The 18134-nt window shown below is 43.2% G+C and overlaps 1 protein-coding gene across 1 annotated transcript in view; it reads left to right on the top strand.

The window, feature by feature from the left end:
- The window catches only part of LOC149473115 (structure-specific endonuclease subunit EME2-like), a 46933-nt gene that overhangs the window by 14233 nt on the left and 14566 nt on the right, over positions 1-18134 (top strand). Inside the window, exon 2 of the mRNA XM_089684006.1 lies at positions 15303-15439. Coding sequence (XP_089540132.1) covers positions 15303-15439 — 137 coding nt within the window. The remainder of the gene's footprint in view (positions 1-15302; positions 15440-18134) is intronic.

The following is an 18134-nucleotide window of genomic DNA, read 5'->3' as shown; positions in this document are numbered from 1 at the left end:
CCTTTGTTAGAAGAAGAAACTAATATGTCCTGCCTAATTAGAATGTATAAAGATAACATCACTGAGAAGGAATGTTCTGATTTTGTTAAGAAGTTCCCTGTTACCGGATTACGAAATTTACCTTTGGCCTCTAAACCGGTACCAGGAAATTTCACCTGCTTTGAACATGATGATGCTAAGGGTAAAGATTTAGGTACATTTCCACCTAATTACTGTATTAAGACCAACCGCACCTCCGCAGAAGGCTACCGGAAGGAATGGTTTCAGGACCACCGGCAGCAACTGTCAGATGTGTGGTGGCTGTGTGGAGATATGAGACTCAGAGCCAGACTCCCCAGCAGATGGAAGGGAAGCTGCGCTCTGACCCATCTTCTCATGCCTTTCTTTATGATCAAAGTAGAAGATGGGATAAGAAGCTTGCCCATCTTGGAAAAATCCAGATCTAGAAGGTATAAAAGAAATGCACCCAGTGGTTCCTTTGACAATAGAGTTTACATAGATGCTATAGGTGTACCAAGAGGAGTCCCTGATGAATTTAAAGCTCAGGACCAGATTGCTGCAGGGTTTGCCTCTATTGCTATATGGGTACAGCCTAACAAAAATGTGGATTGGATTATTTACATTTATTATAATCAACAAAGGTTTGTTAACTATACTAGAGATGCTCTAAAGGGGGTCTCTGCCCAACTTGATGCAACATCCCTTACTGCTTGGCAAAACCGCATTGCTCTTGATATGTTATTAGCTGAGAAAGGAGGGGTATGTAAAATGTTTGGTTCCTACTGCTGTACTTTTATCCCCAATAACACCGCTCCTGATGGAAGCATTACTAGAGCCCTTCAAGGCCTCCAAATGTTGTCTGAAGAATTGGCTGAAAACTCAGGAGTAGAAAATCCACTAGCTGGTTTATTTGAAAATTGGTTTGGTAAATGGGGAACCCTGATGAAAACTATGCTGATTTCCATAGTAATGGCTGCTGCAGTATTAACTCTGTGTGGTTGCTATTGTATCCCCTGCATCCGAGGTTTAATGCAGAAACTTATTGACGCCACCATTACTAGAACCATGTGGAATCAGTATCTTGATAAAGGACCTACTAAGGGCCCCAGGTACCAACCTGTAAAAAAGGTGTAAGGTCACGTGCGTGACCTAAGAGGGGGTTTGAAGGAATCAGCCTCTCAGCATTACCATACCGCCATTTTGTCTCTTAGCCTAAGCTCTGCCATTTTAAGATAAGTATCCATTTTAAAACTTAGTCAGTACTTAAAGATGAATTTGTGTTTTAAGACTGTTTTTTACTTTCGATAAGAGCCTTTTCCCTTCAGGTGTAACTTCCCTTTTTCTTTTAGCTAGCACAAGACTGAAAGTCTGCGGTTGGATATATCCTGTTGCAAGATTATTAATAATTATAGCCAATGTTAAATAGGGAAATTGTCTACTTTCTATACTGAGCAAAATTTCATGTTTGACGCACTTAATAATAATTTACATAAATGCCAAATGATTGGGCATGACTGACGTATGTAATATTCTGATTGGTTTATGCATATCTGACAATTGATTGGTTCTTCTATTTCCATGCATTGTTTTAAGTTTCATATATAAGTTTAAACACGGAAGAATAAATTCAGTTCCTTCTGAGATACCACCTTGTGTCTGTGTGCATTTCCTGTGTCTCAGAGGGGGCTCCGGGCCTGAGGACAGACACTGATCAAGGCCAGGGACTGACGGGGGTCAGTGGCTCGAGAGGAACGAGAGTCAATTCCTTTCAGCTACAAAAAGCGTTTACAAGCTGTGATACTTGCCAAAGGGGGCAGTACAAGATATTAACTCTGCAGGGTGCCCAAACTTTTGCAGATGCCATTTTTTTGTTTTCTGTTATTTTGAAAGTGTAAATGATGGAAATAAAATCTAACTTTTGTTGACATATTATAAGAATGTCTAATCTGTAATTTGATGCCTTTTGGAGATTTTTCCATCTTTCCTTGGCTTCTTTATGCACATTAATACAAATATTTAGCTGGGGTGCCCAAACTTTCGATCCCCACTGTATATACCATGGTTTGTGGACTCTATAACTTTCCTACAGACTAATAATATACAATAATTTGGGTTATTTTCACTAAAGAAATGTAGCAGAATACATTTTGACCTGAATTTGTGAAAAAAGGTTATTTATTTAAAACATTTTATAACAGAAACAAAGAAAAATGCGTGTTTTTTTTTTCAAAAGTTTGTGTTTTTTTGTTTATTTAGCAAAAAAAAACTCAGTGGTGAATAAATACCACCATAAAAAGCACCTTATAGCATCTGTCTCCATCCTGGGGATAATGGGATCCTGCCGACATTGGGGATCCCTGTAGACCTGCTCCGCTGCCTGGAGCGGGGAATCGGGTTCTGTTTGACCCCCATCCGTAGAGCTGGAGGTTCACGGCCTACGTGGCTTCCGAGAGGGGCCACACTATATGCCACGGCTCATATATCCCCTCCCCTCGATGTGCTAGTGTCCTGCGATACCATGGGCAGAGTTGCTTCCCTCTGATGTGGGTTCAGTTTTCACCTAGTTTAAACTTATTCAGTAATATTCAAGAAAATATTTTTCCTAACAAATTCATTCAAGACCATATTGCAAAAATGAATACACCTCAATGAAAGTCTTAGACGCAAAGCTAAGTTTTAGACAATAAAATCCTAATTAACAAGAATTCAACTACAGGTGAGTCTAAATATTCATTAAACAGGTGTACAGCAGTTGATTATAAAAGGGCATTACTTAACAAAGAAAACCCCTCCCATTTCATGCTGTCAGCAATGGCACCACATGGAAGAGAAATGTCACAAGGCCTGAGAAAGAAAATAATTTCTTTACACAAGAAAGGTGAAGGCTACAAGAAGATCAGCAACACTTTACTTATCAGTCAGAATTCTGTATCAAAAGTGATACAAAAATTTAAAAAATATGGAACTGCAACCATCTCACAGAGACTTCCAGGCTGTCCACGGAAGTTGACACCTCGACAAGAGCGTCTTCTGATGAGAGGGGTTAAAGAAAATCTCCATGCAAGTTCATTGCAGTTGTCTAAAATAGAAAGCAAAAACTGGGGCAATTGTTTCCTATGACGCAATATGGCGTATACTGCAATGGCATGCATAGGAATGGCATGCATGGGTGTCATCCACATAGGAAACCTCTCCCATGCACAAAAAATCCTGCCTAGAATTTGCCAGGGAGCATACTCAAAAAGAAGACTACTGGGACTCTGTACTCTGGAGTGATGAGACCAAGATAAATGTTTTTGGAACTGATGGCTTCAAAACTGTACGGTGTTGCAAAGGTGAGGAGTACAAAGAAAAATGCATGGTGCCTACAGTGAAACATAGTGGTGGCAATGTCCTTCTGTGCTGCCGCATGAGTGCTGCTGGTGTCGGGGAGCTGAATTTAATTCATGGTATCATGAATTCACTGATGTACTGCTCTGTATTGAAAGAGAAGTTGTGCACTTTTCCAACATGACAATGATCCAAAACACACATCTAAGGCCACTGTTGCATTTCTGAAGAACAAGGTGAAAGTGATTCAGTGGCCAAGTATGTCTCCTGATCTGAACCCAATCGAACACCTATGGGGAAATCTTAAAAGACAAGTTGAGCATCACTTTCCATCCAGCATCCAGGCTCTAAGAGGTTGTTCTCGAAGAATGGAAAAATGTAGATGTTGCAATGTTGCCAACTTGTTCATTCCAAGCTTAGAAGACTTGGTGCTGTCCTTACAAATCATGGAGGTCATACAAAATACTAGATATAGTAGTTTTTGTTGTGGGGTGTATTCATTTTTGCATCAACTAATTGGAGTAAAACTGAAGATTTTGTAATCTACGTTATACTATTAACCTTACTTTCATGTAATGAGCAAAACAAATGTTACATAAAACTCAGTTTTGCCAACATTTTGGAAATTGTTCTTGTGTTGAGATGTTGAATAAAATCTTACTTTTCAAAAGGGGTGTACTCATTTATGCTGAGCACTGCATATATGGAATGCCTTTAAATTCTCAGTAGCACATAATGGTGTGATTTTATATAAAGTTTTATTACAGCCCAGTAAACATCAAATAGGAAAGTCCAACAGTTACTTATGGTGTCATTGAGTAAAAATGACAATTTTCAATTACGGAAGGTGTTGTGTAGTCTTTACTCAGTATGGTCTATAACTGAAAACAACCCTCAACAAAGAGCAGAGCCCACAACCCCAATTACCATGGCACTTTGTTGCCATTTTGGTTTGAAGGTCACGCTGCTGACAATAAACTGTACATGAATCCATGTTTCTAGGAAGTAGCAGAAGTCCATGGCCTTATCACACTGGTGTCCCTGTTTTGGCTCTCCTCACTTTAAGCTCCTTTTGGAGCTCATGATCAGATTCCCGTAATCTCCCAATGTCCAGCATGGGCTCTGTTAAAGGCTTTCCTTCTTTCTGCAACTGAGCCAGAGCAATAGCCCTCAGTAGTGGTGGGTATGGCACATAGCGGACAGGTTCTGGCTCCGGCAGAGGGATAAATTGCTTGAAGTTCTCTTCTTCATGCCGTGGTATAAGACGCCAGTCATGGTATCCGTAAGGACCTCGTCAACTTGCAATCTACCTCCCCACCTAGCCTCCTCGCCCCCGTCACCCCTTCATCTCCCCCCTCCTCTGCCCTCACAACCGCACTGCCCCCCTCCTCTCCCAATGCCCCGCCCACCATAACCCCCCCCGCACTGCACTCCCTCAGCCCTGTCACTACTGAGGAAGTCGCCAAAGTCCTCTCAAAAGCCCGCCTCACTACCTGCCCCCTGGACCCTATCCCCTCTCAACTCCTCCGGTCACCCCCCTCTTCCCTCATCCGCTCCCTCACCCACATCTTCAATCTCTCCCTCTCTACTGGCATATTCCCCTCCCCCCTAAAGCACGCGCATATCACCCCCATCCTCAAAAAGCCCTCCCTGGATCCCGCGGACCCCAACAACCTCAGACCCATCTCCCTGCTGCCACTCACCTCCAAGCTCCTTGAACGCTTAGTCTACGATCGCCTAAGCTCCCACCTTACTGACAATAACCTCCTTGACCCTCTACAGTCCGGCTTCCGTCCCCTACACTCCACCGAAACTGCCCTCCTCAAAATCACTAACGACCTACTCAACGCCAAAACCAAGGGCGACTACTCTGTCCTCCTTCTCCTGGACCTCTCTGCGGCCTTCGACACAGTTGACCACCCCCTCCTTCTTAATAAACTACTCTCCCTTGGCATCGGAGATGCTGCTCTCTCTTGGTTCTCATCCTACCTATCCCGACGCTCCTTCAGTGTCACCTACAATGGTGCCACCTCCCCCTCCCTCCCCCTCTCTGTTGGGGTCCCCCAAGGCTCTGTCCTTGGACCCCTTCTCTTCTCCATCTACACCTCCTCCCTGGGCAAACTCATACAATCTCACGGCTTCAACTATCACCTCTATGCTGACGACACCTAAATCTACCTCTCCACCCCTCACCTCACCCCCACTATCTCCGCCCGCATCACTCACCTCCTAAATGACATCTCAGACTGGATGTCGCTACATTTCCTCAAGATTAACCTCTCCAAAACCGAGCTTCTCGTCTTTCCCCCTGCCCACACCCCCCCCCCATCCTATCCATCATCACCAACAACTCCACTATCACTTCCGCCCCGCAAGCCAAAGTCCTTGGCGTCATTCTTGACGCGAACCTCTCCCTCCAACTGCATGTCAAATCACTCACAAACACATGCAGGCTCCATCTTCGCAACATTGCCAAGATCCGCTCCTTCCTCACCCCAGACACCACCAAACTTCTAGTACACTCCCTCATCATCTCACGCCTTGACTACTGCAACTCCCTCCTCACTGGCCTACCCAAGTGCAGGCTCTCCCCGCTCCAGACCATCCTGAACTCAGCTGCCAGACTCATCCACCTTACCACCCGCTCCACCTCTGCCACCCCCCTCTGCCTCTCCCTCCACTGGCTCCCGATTGCCCAACGCATCAAATATAAACTCCTTACCCTGACCTACAAAGCCGTTCACAACACTGCCCCTGACTACCTCACCAACCTGATCACCAGGTACCACCCTACCCGTACCCTTCGCTCCTCACAGGACCTCCTTCTATCCTGCTCCCTGGTCTCCTCCTCCCATGCACGACTGCAGGACTTCTCCAGGTCCTCCCCCATCCTCTGGAACTCACTGCCCCAATCCATCAGACTGTCGCCTTCTCTATTCACATTCAGGCCCTCCATCAAAACCCATCTCTTCAGGGAAGCCTACCCCACCCTCACCTAACGGCCATCCTCCCTCATTCCTCCTACCACTTCATCCCCCTCAGCCACTTCCTACTGTACCTTTACCCCCTCCCTCCTAGATTGTAAGCTTGTAAGAGTAGGGCCCTCTTACCCCTCGTACGCTGTCTGTCTTTGTTGTACTGTGCCATGTATTGTCCCCCCTATTGTACAGCGCTGAGCAAACCCTTTGGCGCTATATAAACTCGTAGTAATAATAATAATAAATAATAATAATGGTACATGACTTTGCTGATCTCCTGCTCTTCAGGCACGGTTTTACCTGGGTGAATGAAGAAGATGACCATCAATATAAGATCATCAAGTCACTCTACCTAAGATAGGCTCTGCTTATGATCCTGGATGAGAAATACGCTATATGGCCAAAGCTACAAGGACCCCACTCCAAATAATTGAGTGAATGTGTTTTAGTGAAGGGTACTGTTCATTCTACAATTCTCTAGCATACAAAGACATTTAGATTTGGATGTCAAGCCTACTACACACGGGCCAAATGTCGAGCGGTATTTTGGCATCTTCCAATTTTTATTGGATATTTGGCCCGATGTGGTAGCCGGTCTGTCAAAAGCCAGACGTTCGGTCGGCTTCTGTCAAAGAGGCATGATTGAAGAAGGTCTGCTGATCAGCTCCTGATCAGTGCTCTCAGCCAATGGCTGACAGTGTTGACCGAAGTGTTCTGTCCGGGATGGGGGGCATCCCTGTCAGAACCCAATAGCACAGCAGGGGAGCTCGCTGTACCAATATCGGATCATTAGTATACTATGACATACAAAGCCATCCACAACACTGCCCCAATTTACATATCTGATCTTATCTCTATCACCCAAACCGTACTCTTTGCTCCTCGCAAGACCTCCTACTCTCTAGCTCCCTTATCTCCTCCTCCCATGCTCATCTCCAAGACTTCTCCAAGGCATCACCCATTCTCTGGAACTCCCTACCCAAATCTATCAGACTATCACCTACTCTACTTACCTTTAGGCGATCATTAAAATCTCTCTCTTCAGGGAAGCCTATCCCGCCCTCTGCTAATACTGGAATCCTCTATGCTTCCAACCACTCCATCCCCCACAGTTTTACCTATTGTACCACTCACCCCTCCCTCCTAGATTGTAAGCTCCAAGGATCAGGGCCCTCAATTCCCTCTTGTATTGAACTGTATTGTTACTGTATTGTCTCCCACTATAATGTAAAGCGCTGAGCAAACCATTGGCGCTATAAAAATCCTATATAACAATAATAATTAGTACAGTGGCTCCTCCTGAGCTGTCCGTTTTTTTTCTCATTCAGTGTGTACCAGGCTTTAGTGCAAATAAAAAAAGTATCATGGACAATACTCGATTGTTCCTAAAGACATTCAGACAATTACAATCTGGTGGCAATTGTTCAATACGAATACCCTTAATTAACCTGAGATGTCCAACAAACTCATATGGGTTTGATGGTCAATAAATGTCCGCAAATCGTTAACCATATAGTGTACTTCACTCTCTTTCTTAACTACCTGCCGACCGCAGATAGCCGAATGACGGCTTCACTGCGGCCGGCCAGTTCTGAGTGGACGTCATATGACGTCCCCCCAGAACGCGCTCTCCTGCGCGCCCCAGGGGGCGCGCACCCGGCGATCTCCGTGATCGCTGTGTCCTACAGACACAGCTGATCACGTGATGTGGTAAAAGGCCAATCACAGCGCCTTTTACCACCTGATCAGCGGTGTCCAATGACACGCTGATCAGAGGGAAATGCAAGTGCCGGTTCTCGGCTGCACTTTCCTCATGCTGTCAGATCGTGAGGAAAGTACTGCCGAGAACCTGCAGTTGTCAGAGCGGGGATCGGCACCGATCATCAGGGCACTGATGATCAGTGCCCTGATGATCGGTGCCCAGCAGTGCCACCCGCAAGTTCCGCCCACCTGTGCCCAGCAGTGCGCCCACTAGCTCCGCCCACCTGTGCCCAGCAGATCACCCACCTGTGCCCAGCAGTGCATCCACCTGTGCCACTCTGCAGTGCCACCTACCTGTGCCCAGAAGTGCCACCTACATGTGCCCAACAGTGCCACCCACCTGTGCCCACCCACCTGTGCCCACCAGTGCCACCCACCTGTGCCCACCCACCAGTGCTGCCCACCAGTGCCACCCACCAGTGCAGCCCAGCAGTGCTGCCAGTCAGTGCCACCAGTCAGTGCCCAGGGGTTGTGCCAGTCAGTGCTGCCAGTCAGTGCCCAGCAGTGATGCCAGTCAGTGCCGTCTATCAGTACCCATCATCAGTGTCACCTATCAGTGCCACCTATCAGTGCTGCATATTAGTGCCGCCTATCCGTGACACCTCATTAGTGCTGTCTATCAGTGCCGCCTATCCGTGCCACCTCATTAGTACTGCCTATCAGTGCCCTTTAGTGCTGCCTATCAGTGCCCATCAGGGCCGCCAATCAGTGCCCATCAGTGCTGCCTCATTAACGCACATCAGTGAAGGAGAAAAAAATGCCTGTTTGAAAAATGTTATAATAGAAACAAAGAAACTTTTTTTTTTTTCAAATTTTTTGCACTTTTTTATTTATAGCGCAAAAAGTAAAGCGCCCAGTGGCGATTAAATACCACCAAAAGAAAGCTCTATTTGTGAGAAAAAAATTATCAAAATTTCATATGGGTACAATGTTGCATGACCGTGCAATTGTCAATCAAAGTGCGGCAGCGCTGAAAGCTGAAAATTGGCCTGGTAAATAAGGGGGTATAAGTGCCTGGTAGGCAAGTGGTTAAACAGCTTAGTTCATCAATTACTTTTCTACACTGTTTACCAAACTATTCACTGCAAACTCTACAAAGAATTAAAAGGAAACAATAGGGGTTATCTACTTAAACTGGAGGGTGCAAAAGCTGGTGCAGCTCTGCATAGAAACCAATCAGCTTCCAGGTTTTGTCAAAGCTTAATTGAACAAGCTGAAGTTAGAAGCTGATTGGCTACCATGCACAGCTGCACCAGATCCTGAACGCTCCAGTTTTAGTAAATCTATTCCTATGTATATGTGTAAGAATGTATACTAGAATTTGGAAAATTAATATAATGAGTTAGTTTGGCCAATTATTTTTTTTTTTCACATTTCATAACCCCTCATTTGCTGTGGCTTCAGTTTGTGTTGCTTGCCTATGAGTAAAAGGTCGGATGTTGCAATCAAATTTTATGGCATACTCCCTTTCAGATGCTATCATTTGAAGGCTGCACTGGGTTCTAAGCAGTCCTGCCAGAAAGACTTGCTTTTTTTTTTTTTCTTCAATAAAGTCATCTGCAGACAACAGGATCTATGAAAACAGAATTATATAACAAAATGCATCCACAAGATTCCTCTACGTTGATATGTTCCCTCAAGACTAGCTGGACGGGATCATTAGAGAGCATGTACGCACGGTTTTAAGCAAACTCCCACACCCCTTCCTTTATAGAAAACAGTATTTTAGATGTCATCCAGACATTTTTACCACCAACCTTAATTATTAAACTAATTGTAAAGGATTGCTTTTTATTTTTTTTTAACCACTTCCTGTCCAGCTGTTGTATATAAACGGCCAGACGGTGGCAGTACAGGGTCGGGTAAACATTTATAAACAGCCTCCCCGCCCCCTGCTTGTGCGCACTCCCTGGGAGCACTGTGATCTAGTGCCCGCTGTGTCCTCCGGACACAGTGGAACACCGATCGTCGTATGGGACCTCTGTGCAAGGTACCGATCATGTAATCACTGATTGGCCAATCAGTGATCACATGCAGAGTATTAAGCAAGATGTTACTTCTGACATCATTGCTTACTACGTGTGAAATCTGTGAATGATCACAGAGGTCACATGGTACAAAGCTATTCACAACAGCCTTGTACCATGTGACAAGCTGTGACCAATCACAGCTCACACAGTAGTTCTCAATGGCTACAAGAATGCAGCCAGAGAGAAGGAGCAATGATTGCTTTTATAGCCTTTATGGGTGTAAAAGCAATCAGTGCAAAAAAAAAAAAAAAAAAAAAAATCTTCATCACCCCCCACAAGTAGTAGTGTCACCATGGTGACACTGTACTGCTAGGGCGACAGTATGTTAAAATAATAATAATAATAATAAAAAAATAAAATAAAAATGTACAAACAAATGTTTAAAAATTATAATTTTGGTTATAAACTAATTTGGGTTATTTATTTATTTTTTTTACTAAAAAGATAAACGGAATAAATTTTGGCCAAGATTTACGATGAAATATTATTTGCAAACTTTTGTAAGAAAAACACTTTTTTTCAAAATTTTGGGACTTTTTCATTTACATAGCAAAAAAAAATCTGAGTGGTGAATAAATACCACCAAAATAAAGCTTTATCTGTTTAAAAAAAATGCTAAAAAATTCATATGGGTACAGTGATGCATGACCGCGCAATTGTCATTCAAAGTGTGATAGCACTGAAAGCTGAAAATTGGCCTGGACAGGAAGGGGGTAAAAGTGTCCGGACTTGAAGTGGTTAAATAACAAACATGTTATACTTAACTGCTGTGTGCAATGGTTTTGCACAGAGCAGCCCCAATTCTCCTCTCCGTGAGTTCCCCTGCTGGCACTCCTGGCTCTTTGCCCCCACCGAGTGCCCTCATAGCAAGCATGCTTGCTTCCGAGCTGGCTCTGTGTGTCCATAGACGCACAGAGCGCGGCTCCTCCCTGGCTCTGATTGACAGCAGTGGGAACCAATGAGGAGGGAGAGAGCCAAGAGAACGGCTGCTCCTGTGCACACTGCTGGATTGAGATTGGGCTCAGGTGAGTACAAGGGGAAGCTACATGCAGAAGGTTTTTTTTACCTTAATACACATTAACTTTCCCTTAATAATTTCGTTGAACTAAAATATTAACATGGATTTCTATTAAACTTTTTACAGTATGTTTTTGGTCTGTTGCTTTTTTTTTAAATTTGTAATGACATTTAATGTACCAGGACCTACCGCGATATGTTAAATAACCCCAGGCTTGCCCATGGTCCATGTTCTGGAAGACACAAACACAAGTTAAAATATGTAAATTAAGATTAAAGAATGAGCACACTGTTAACAAAACCTAGCTAGTTTCATATATTATTTAGGAAAATCAAGCAAGTTGGCAAACATAACCTTTCAAATTTATCCATCCTCCTTCGGTCACCTTAGGTCTTCAGAGTTCTTCAGTGGTATTCTAGAATCCTGCAGCTATCTTCACTGGAGTACATCAAAGAAAACACCCTTAAACCTCTTTATGTGTGCGTGCTCTTAGCTGACAGTCTTTCAATAACAACTCTAAATTATAATCTGTCCCTATCATAAGTATACACTGGAGGTTTAACTAAAGTTCTGCAAGATGTAGCTGGTACATCTATCATGAAATCAACAGCTCTCAGTTTGTGCTATCTAAACATACACTATATTGCCAAAAGTATTGGGACACCTGCCTTTACACACACATGAACTTTAATAGCATCTCAGTCTTAGTCCGTAGGGTTCAATATTGAGTTGGCCCCGCCCTTTGCAGCTATAACAGCTTCAACTCTTCTGGGAAGGCCGTCCACAAGGTTTAGGAGGGTGTCTATGGGAAGGTTTGATCATTCTTCCAGAAGCACATTTGTCAGGTCAGGCACGAATGTTGGATGAGAAGGCCTGGCTCACAGTCTCCGCTCTAGTTCATCCCAAAGGTGTTCTATGGGGTTGAGGTCAGGACTCTGTGCAGGCCAGTCAAGTTCCTCCACCCCAAACTCAATCATCCATGTCTTTATGGACCTTCTTTTGTGCACTGGTGCACAATCATGTTGGAACAAGAAGGGAACATACCCAAACTGTTCCCACAAAGTTGGGAGCATGAAATTGTCCAAAATATCTTGGTATGCTGATGCCTTAAGAGTTCCCTTCACTGGAACTAAGGAGCCAAGCCCAACCCCTGAAAAACAACCCCACACCGTAATCCCCCCTCCACCAAACTTTACACTTGGCACAATGCAGTCAGGCAAGTACCGTTTTACTGGCAACCGCCAAACCCAGACACGTCCACTGGATTACCAGACAGAGAAACATCTCCACTGCTCTAGAGTCCAGTGGTGGCATGCTTTACACTACTGCATTCAATGCTTTGGATTGTACTTGGTGATGTAATGCCCGGATGCAGCTGCTTGGCCATGGAAACCCATTCCATGAAGCTCTCTACACACTGTTGTTGTGCTAATCTAAAGGCCACACAAAGTATGGAGGCCTTTAGCTACTTACTCTGCAGACAGTTGGCGACATCTGTACACTGTGCGATTCAGCATTCGCTGACCCCACTCTGTCATTTTACGTGGCCTACCACTTTGTGGCTGAGTTGCTGTTCTTCCCAGTTTGTTATAATACCACTAACAGTTGACCATGGAATATTTAGTAGTAAGGAAATGTCACGGATGGACTTACTGCACAGGTGGCAACCTATCACAGGACCACACTTCAATACACTGAGCTCCTGAGAGTGACCCATTCTTTCACAAATGTTTGTAGAAGGAGTCTGCATGCCTAGGTGATGATTTTATACACCTGTGGCCATGAAAATGATTGGAACCCCTGAATCCAATGATTTAGAGGGGTGTCCCAATACTTTTGGCAATATAGTGTATATACTGGAGCAGGGTGGATAAAAATCAATGATTTTTTAAAAAAAAATCTGATTTGTTTTTATTTAAATCTGATTTTTTTTATTTAAAATCGGATTTTTTTGAATAAAATGCTTTTTGAGAAAAATATATTACCATCCAAAGGTTATTCCATCATGAAATAAAGATTAGTTTTTTAATTATGTAGAATAAGGCTGTATATGTTTAATTTTTTTTGGTAAATAAATTCCATTACTACATTCACAATGTCATGCTCTTCCAGAGGTTTTTGTAAGATTATTGGGCAGTTTCTCTGCCTACAAGATATTATCACAGATGCTTGGTTTACTTTTGCAGTTCTCAAAACTGAATTTTACTCAGCGGAGATCACATGCCTCTTCTTCACAGCAAAAATGTTATAACATGAACAGAGTTAAGAAAAAGATCTTAATCCTAACTTCTACAAACCTATGAATACAGAATCAACCCCTTCACTGCTAAGTTTCAAGAAGTTCAGTGAATAGAATAGAAACAATATTTTTCTGATTGTTTGGAGTGGAATAGATCTGCACAAGAAGAAAGTGAAACTAAGTGTGAGGAGGAAGGGGCTGACAATCTAAGTTTCTTAAAATATATATATTTTGTTTAGCCAAATTAGTTACCAAACATGGATGTTTGTTTAAGGAAATCACATATGCTGGAATGTTATTGTTTCAGTTGAATAAATCTATTTAAATTGTTATTATTAAGGTAATGATTATTTTTCTCCTTCCTAAGTACAACAGAAAAGTTGTCCAAATATGAATGATTAACCTATTAAACTGGGGATAAAAAAACTAATATGAAAAGTTGTTATTCTAAAAATCTTCATCTACTTGCATATTAAAGATATACCAGCAAGAATCAGTCTTTATGTAGAAAACTAGGATTTAAATCAAGCCTTACTGACTAGTGATTTAAATTGTGATTTAACTCAGTTTGATTTAAATCAAATCCACCCTGTACTGGAGTATTTGTTACATCTGAACCTATGTCACCATACAATAAATAATTTACTATAAGAATAGTGATATGTAGAACTGTAGGGAAAATTATGGCAATAGATCTAGGAAGGTTCTATGTATTATTAAAAGAGCAACCTCAATGACCCTTTACCATCCCTGTGTTCTATTTTTGTTCCCCTCCTATCTTGTTAGCAGGGTTACCTTCAAAATACATACTTACACATCCAGCTGATATAGTGTTGTCCTGGGTCAAACCACCGATCCACTGCAGCATTCCAGGTCTTGCTCCACCATCTCATTTACTTACAACATCAGGGGGGAACTATCTATTTTGGGTTCTTGTAGCTGGCCTCATGATGGCATGCATGTTTCACTTCATCAGGGGGCTGGCTGCAAGAACCAGAGCCTCAGCAAGCCCCCTGATGACGTGGCATTGTAAAGTACCCCAAGGCCTCCCTCCCTTGATGCACCAGGAGGGAAAAAAAAAATGAAATGAGGTTCCCATGGCATCACCACAGCCCCATATTACACATGACCCCACCTTGGCTTCTAGCCCACAAAAATGAACACAACATGCAGAAGACGTAAGAGGCAGGCAAGCAAGTGTGCTGTCTTGTCTACCATGTCCATGTGTGCAGTATCCTTAAGGGCTGATTCACACTAGAATGCTGCGCGGGTTTCGTGCACCGCATTCTGAATGCGCTGCCCTTGCGACCTGCAGTGGGTGTCAGTGCAATATTACTGACACAGTAAACACAGTGCATTGGCCCACACCACATTGCATGGTACAAAAGTATGAAGTGTGAATCAGTCCTTAGAGTCTGATGAGCTTAAATACCATGGTGTGTATTCTGGCTAAGATTGTCAGCGCCACTTTCTACCCTCTCAATTTTGCAGGACGGCGGTCATGATCTTCTGAACTCTCCCTCACCTCAGCTCTGTAATCCACTTTGACCTTAGTAATATTCCAGTAGCAAGGCTCATCGAATTGCTCCAGCCAGGACTTCTTGGTCACCTCTATGTTCTTACATGCAGGGTTTACAAACAAATGGGGCACATTGAGAACTGGCTATATATATATATATATATATATATATATATAGTCTTTTGGCGCAAGCTACCATTTCAGATTAGTGTTTGGCAGCTTTTTTGGAGGACCAGAAGAGGGTATCTGCAAGGTTAGGCCTTGTGTTCTTACATGTAGAGTTTACAAGCAAATTTGACTCATTGAGAGTTGGCACTATATAAATTGTCTTTTGGTGCTTGCTAACATTACAGATCAACTTTTTGCATCATTGCAAATCACACATATATGTCTACATTGCGTTGTTGATTGATCTCTTATTGCGCAGGTCTTCTCCAAGATGCAGGGTCAGAAGGTATGCTGGAAGCTCTGAGTTCAGCTGGGTATACTTACTCCTTAGAGCCACACTCTGTGCCATGGAGCATTACCTGGAGAAGAGAGATGCCTGCTGACTGGACATGTGTAGTAAGTTGTGATTGGAACAGACAACACGTTTTTGTATTAGAGCCGCTTATATTTAAAGTGGAAGGATCAGTCAACTCCAAACTGATATTTTAGTTCTTTGTAGGTGCTGCTGAGATAAAATGCCTGTTAGTTCTTTATATCTCCTGGGGATTCTCTTATTGAGATCTTTGTTGAGCATCACAGGTTTTCACAACTGATGTGGCCATTATGAGATGTCCCATTCTCTCTATTGGGTTTTCATATTTATTCTAGACTGCGGAAAACATAGCCAGAGCAAAGGTGGCCAGGAACAGTCATGGATTATAGCAGGAAGATCTCCCTGTAAGAGCAATCAAGATCTAAGAAAGAAACCTGGGGCAGTCTCAGTCTGCCAGACGTCACCTGCAATAAAATATCCATCTGAGAGGGTTAGTCCTATTTGAGGAAATCTGTACTATTATTATTATGCAGGATTTATATAGCGCCAGCAGTTTGCACAAAGGATGACAGTACAGTTACAATACAAATTAATACAGGAGGGATCAGAGGGCCCTGCTCAGTAGAGCTTACAATCTAAGAGGGAGGGTCAATTGATACAAAAAGTAATAACTGCGGGGGATGGGCTGATAGAGAAAAATACATGTACTGTTGCTAGGAGGGGGCAGGATAAGCCTCTCTTAAGAGATGAGGTTTTTAGGGATTGTCTAAAAGTGGACAGGGTAGGAGATAGTCGGACACATTGGGGAAGGGAGTTTCAGAGGATGGGAGTACCTTTGGAAAAGTACTGAAGGCAAGAATAAGAGGAGGTAACAAAGGAGCTGGAGAGCAGGACGTCTTGGGAGGAAGGAAAAGAACTGGAAGACTGGAATTTTGAGACTAGGTTAGTGATGTAGCTGGGGGCTGAGTTGTGGATGGCTTTAGAAGTTGTTGTAAGTACCTTGAATTTAATTAGTTGAGTAAGCGGAAGCCAGTGGAGGTATTGTCAGAGAGGGGTGGAGGACACTGAATGGAAGCCAGTAGAGGGATTGTCAGAGAGGGGTGGAGGACACTGAATGGAAGCCAGTGGAGGGATTGGCAGAGAGGGGTGGAGGACACTGAATGGAAGCCAGTGGAGGGATTGGCAGAGAGGGGTGGAGGACACTGAATGGGGGCCAGTGGAGGGATTGGCAGAGAGCGGTGGAGGACACTGAATGGAAGTCAGTGGAGGGATTGGCAGAGAGGGGTGGAGGACACTGAATGGAAGCCAGTGGAGGGATTGGCAGAGAGGGGTGGAGAAAACTGAATGGAAGCCAGTGGAGGGATTGGCAGAGAGGGATGGAGAACACTGAATGGATGCCAGTGGAGGGATTGGCAGAGAGGGGTGGAGGACACTGAATGGAAGCCAGTGGAGGGATTGGCAGAGAGGGGTGGAGGACACTGAATGGAAGCCAGTGGAGGGATTGGCAGAGAGGGGTGGAGGACACTGAATGGAGGCCAGTAGAGGGATTGGCAGAAAGGGGTGGAGGACACTGAATGGAGGCCAGTGGAGGGATTGGCAGAGAGGGGTGGCAGACACTGAACAATTGGTAAGAGCAAATAGGAGCTGTCAGTACTAAAGTCTCTTTTGGAAATTCTAGTTGCTGGACTATTATGCTAACCCAAAGGCTTTCAGTACTTTGAGTCAATAACTCAGATTAGATGAGCCGTTCTGATTTTTCTCTGGGTTCATTAGCTAAATTCTTGCCCTAGGTTGGAAGTAGAGATGAGCGAATTGAACCAGGCGAAGTGGAATTCGTTTCGAATTTCAGGAAAAATTCGATTCGTGCCGAATCCGAATATTAGCCAACTTCGGATGCACGAATCGAATTTTTCCCGATCAGCCGGCAAAAAGTGTCCCTGCAGAGAGCTCCACTATTTCTGACAGTTCTCTGACAGTTCCTTCACATTTACAGCGGTTGAAACATTGTATCTATTTGTTTCCATTTAGGATACAGATGTTTTTATTCGGAAACAGATACAATGTTTCAACCGCTGTAAATGTGAAGGAACTGTCAGAGAACTGTCAGAAATAGCGGAGCTCTCTGCAGATACACTTTTTGCTGTACTGGAATACTTCTTCTTTTCATTCTTCTTTTCATTCTTCTCATTCTTCTTTTCATTCTTCTTTTCATTCTTCTTCTCATTCTTCTTTTCATTCTTCTTCTTTTCATTCTTCTTTTAATTCTTCTCATTCTTCTTTTCATTCTTCTTTTCATTCTTCTTCTTCTTCTTCTTTTCATTCTTCTTCTTTTCATTCTACTTCTTCTTCTTTTCATTCTTCTCATTCTTCTTTTCATTCTTCTTTTCATTCTTCTTCTTCTTCTTTTCATTCTTCTTCTTCTTCTTTTCATTCTTCTTCTTCTTCTTCTTTTCATTCTTCTTCTTCTTCTTTTCATTCTTCTTTTCATTCTTCTTCTTTTCATTCTTCTTCTTCTTCTTTTCATTCTTCTTTTCATTCTTCTTCTTCTTCTTTTCATTCTTCTTCTTCTTCTTTTCATTCTTCTTTTCATTCTTCTTCTTCTTCTTTTCATTCTTCTCATTCTTCTTTTCATTCTTCTTTTCATTCTTCTTCTTCTTCTTTTCATTCTTCTTCTTTTCATTCTTCTTCTTCTTCGTTGTGCCCCGTGACTGCCCAAATGAGTGAAGTGTGCGGTGATTCTAAGATCGACGGCACTCATCTGCATGTCATACTGACTGA

This window comes from Staurois parvus, unplaced genomic scaffold, assembly GCF_062004578.1.
Source record: "Staurois parvus isolate SC_StPar_1 unplaced genomic scaffold, SC_StPar_1.0 ptg000018l, whole genome shotgun sequence".
In the NCBI taxonomy this organism is placed as follows: domain Eukaryota; kingdom Metazoa; phylum Chordata; class Amphibia; order Anura; family Ranidae; genus Staurois; species Staurois parvus.
The sequence above is the reverse complement of the archived record's forward strand: the minus strand, read 5'-3'. Positions and strand labels throughout refer to the sequence as shown.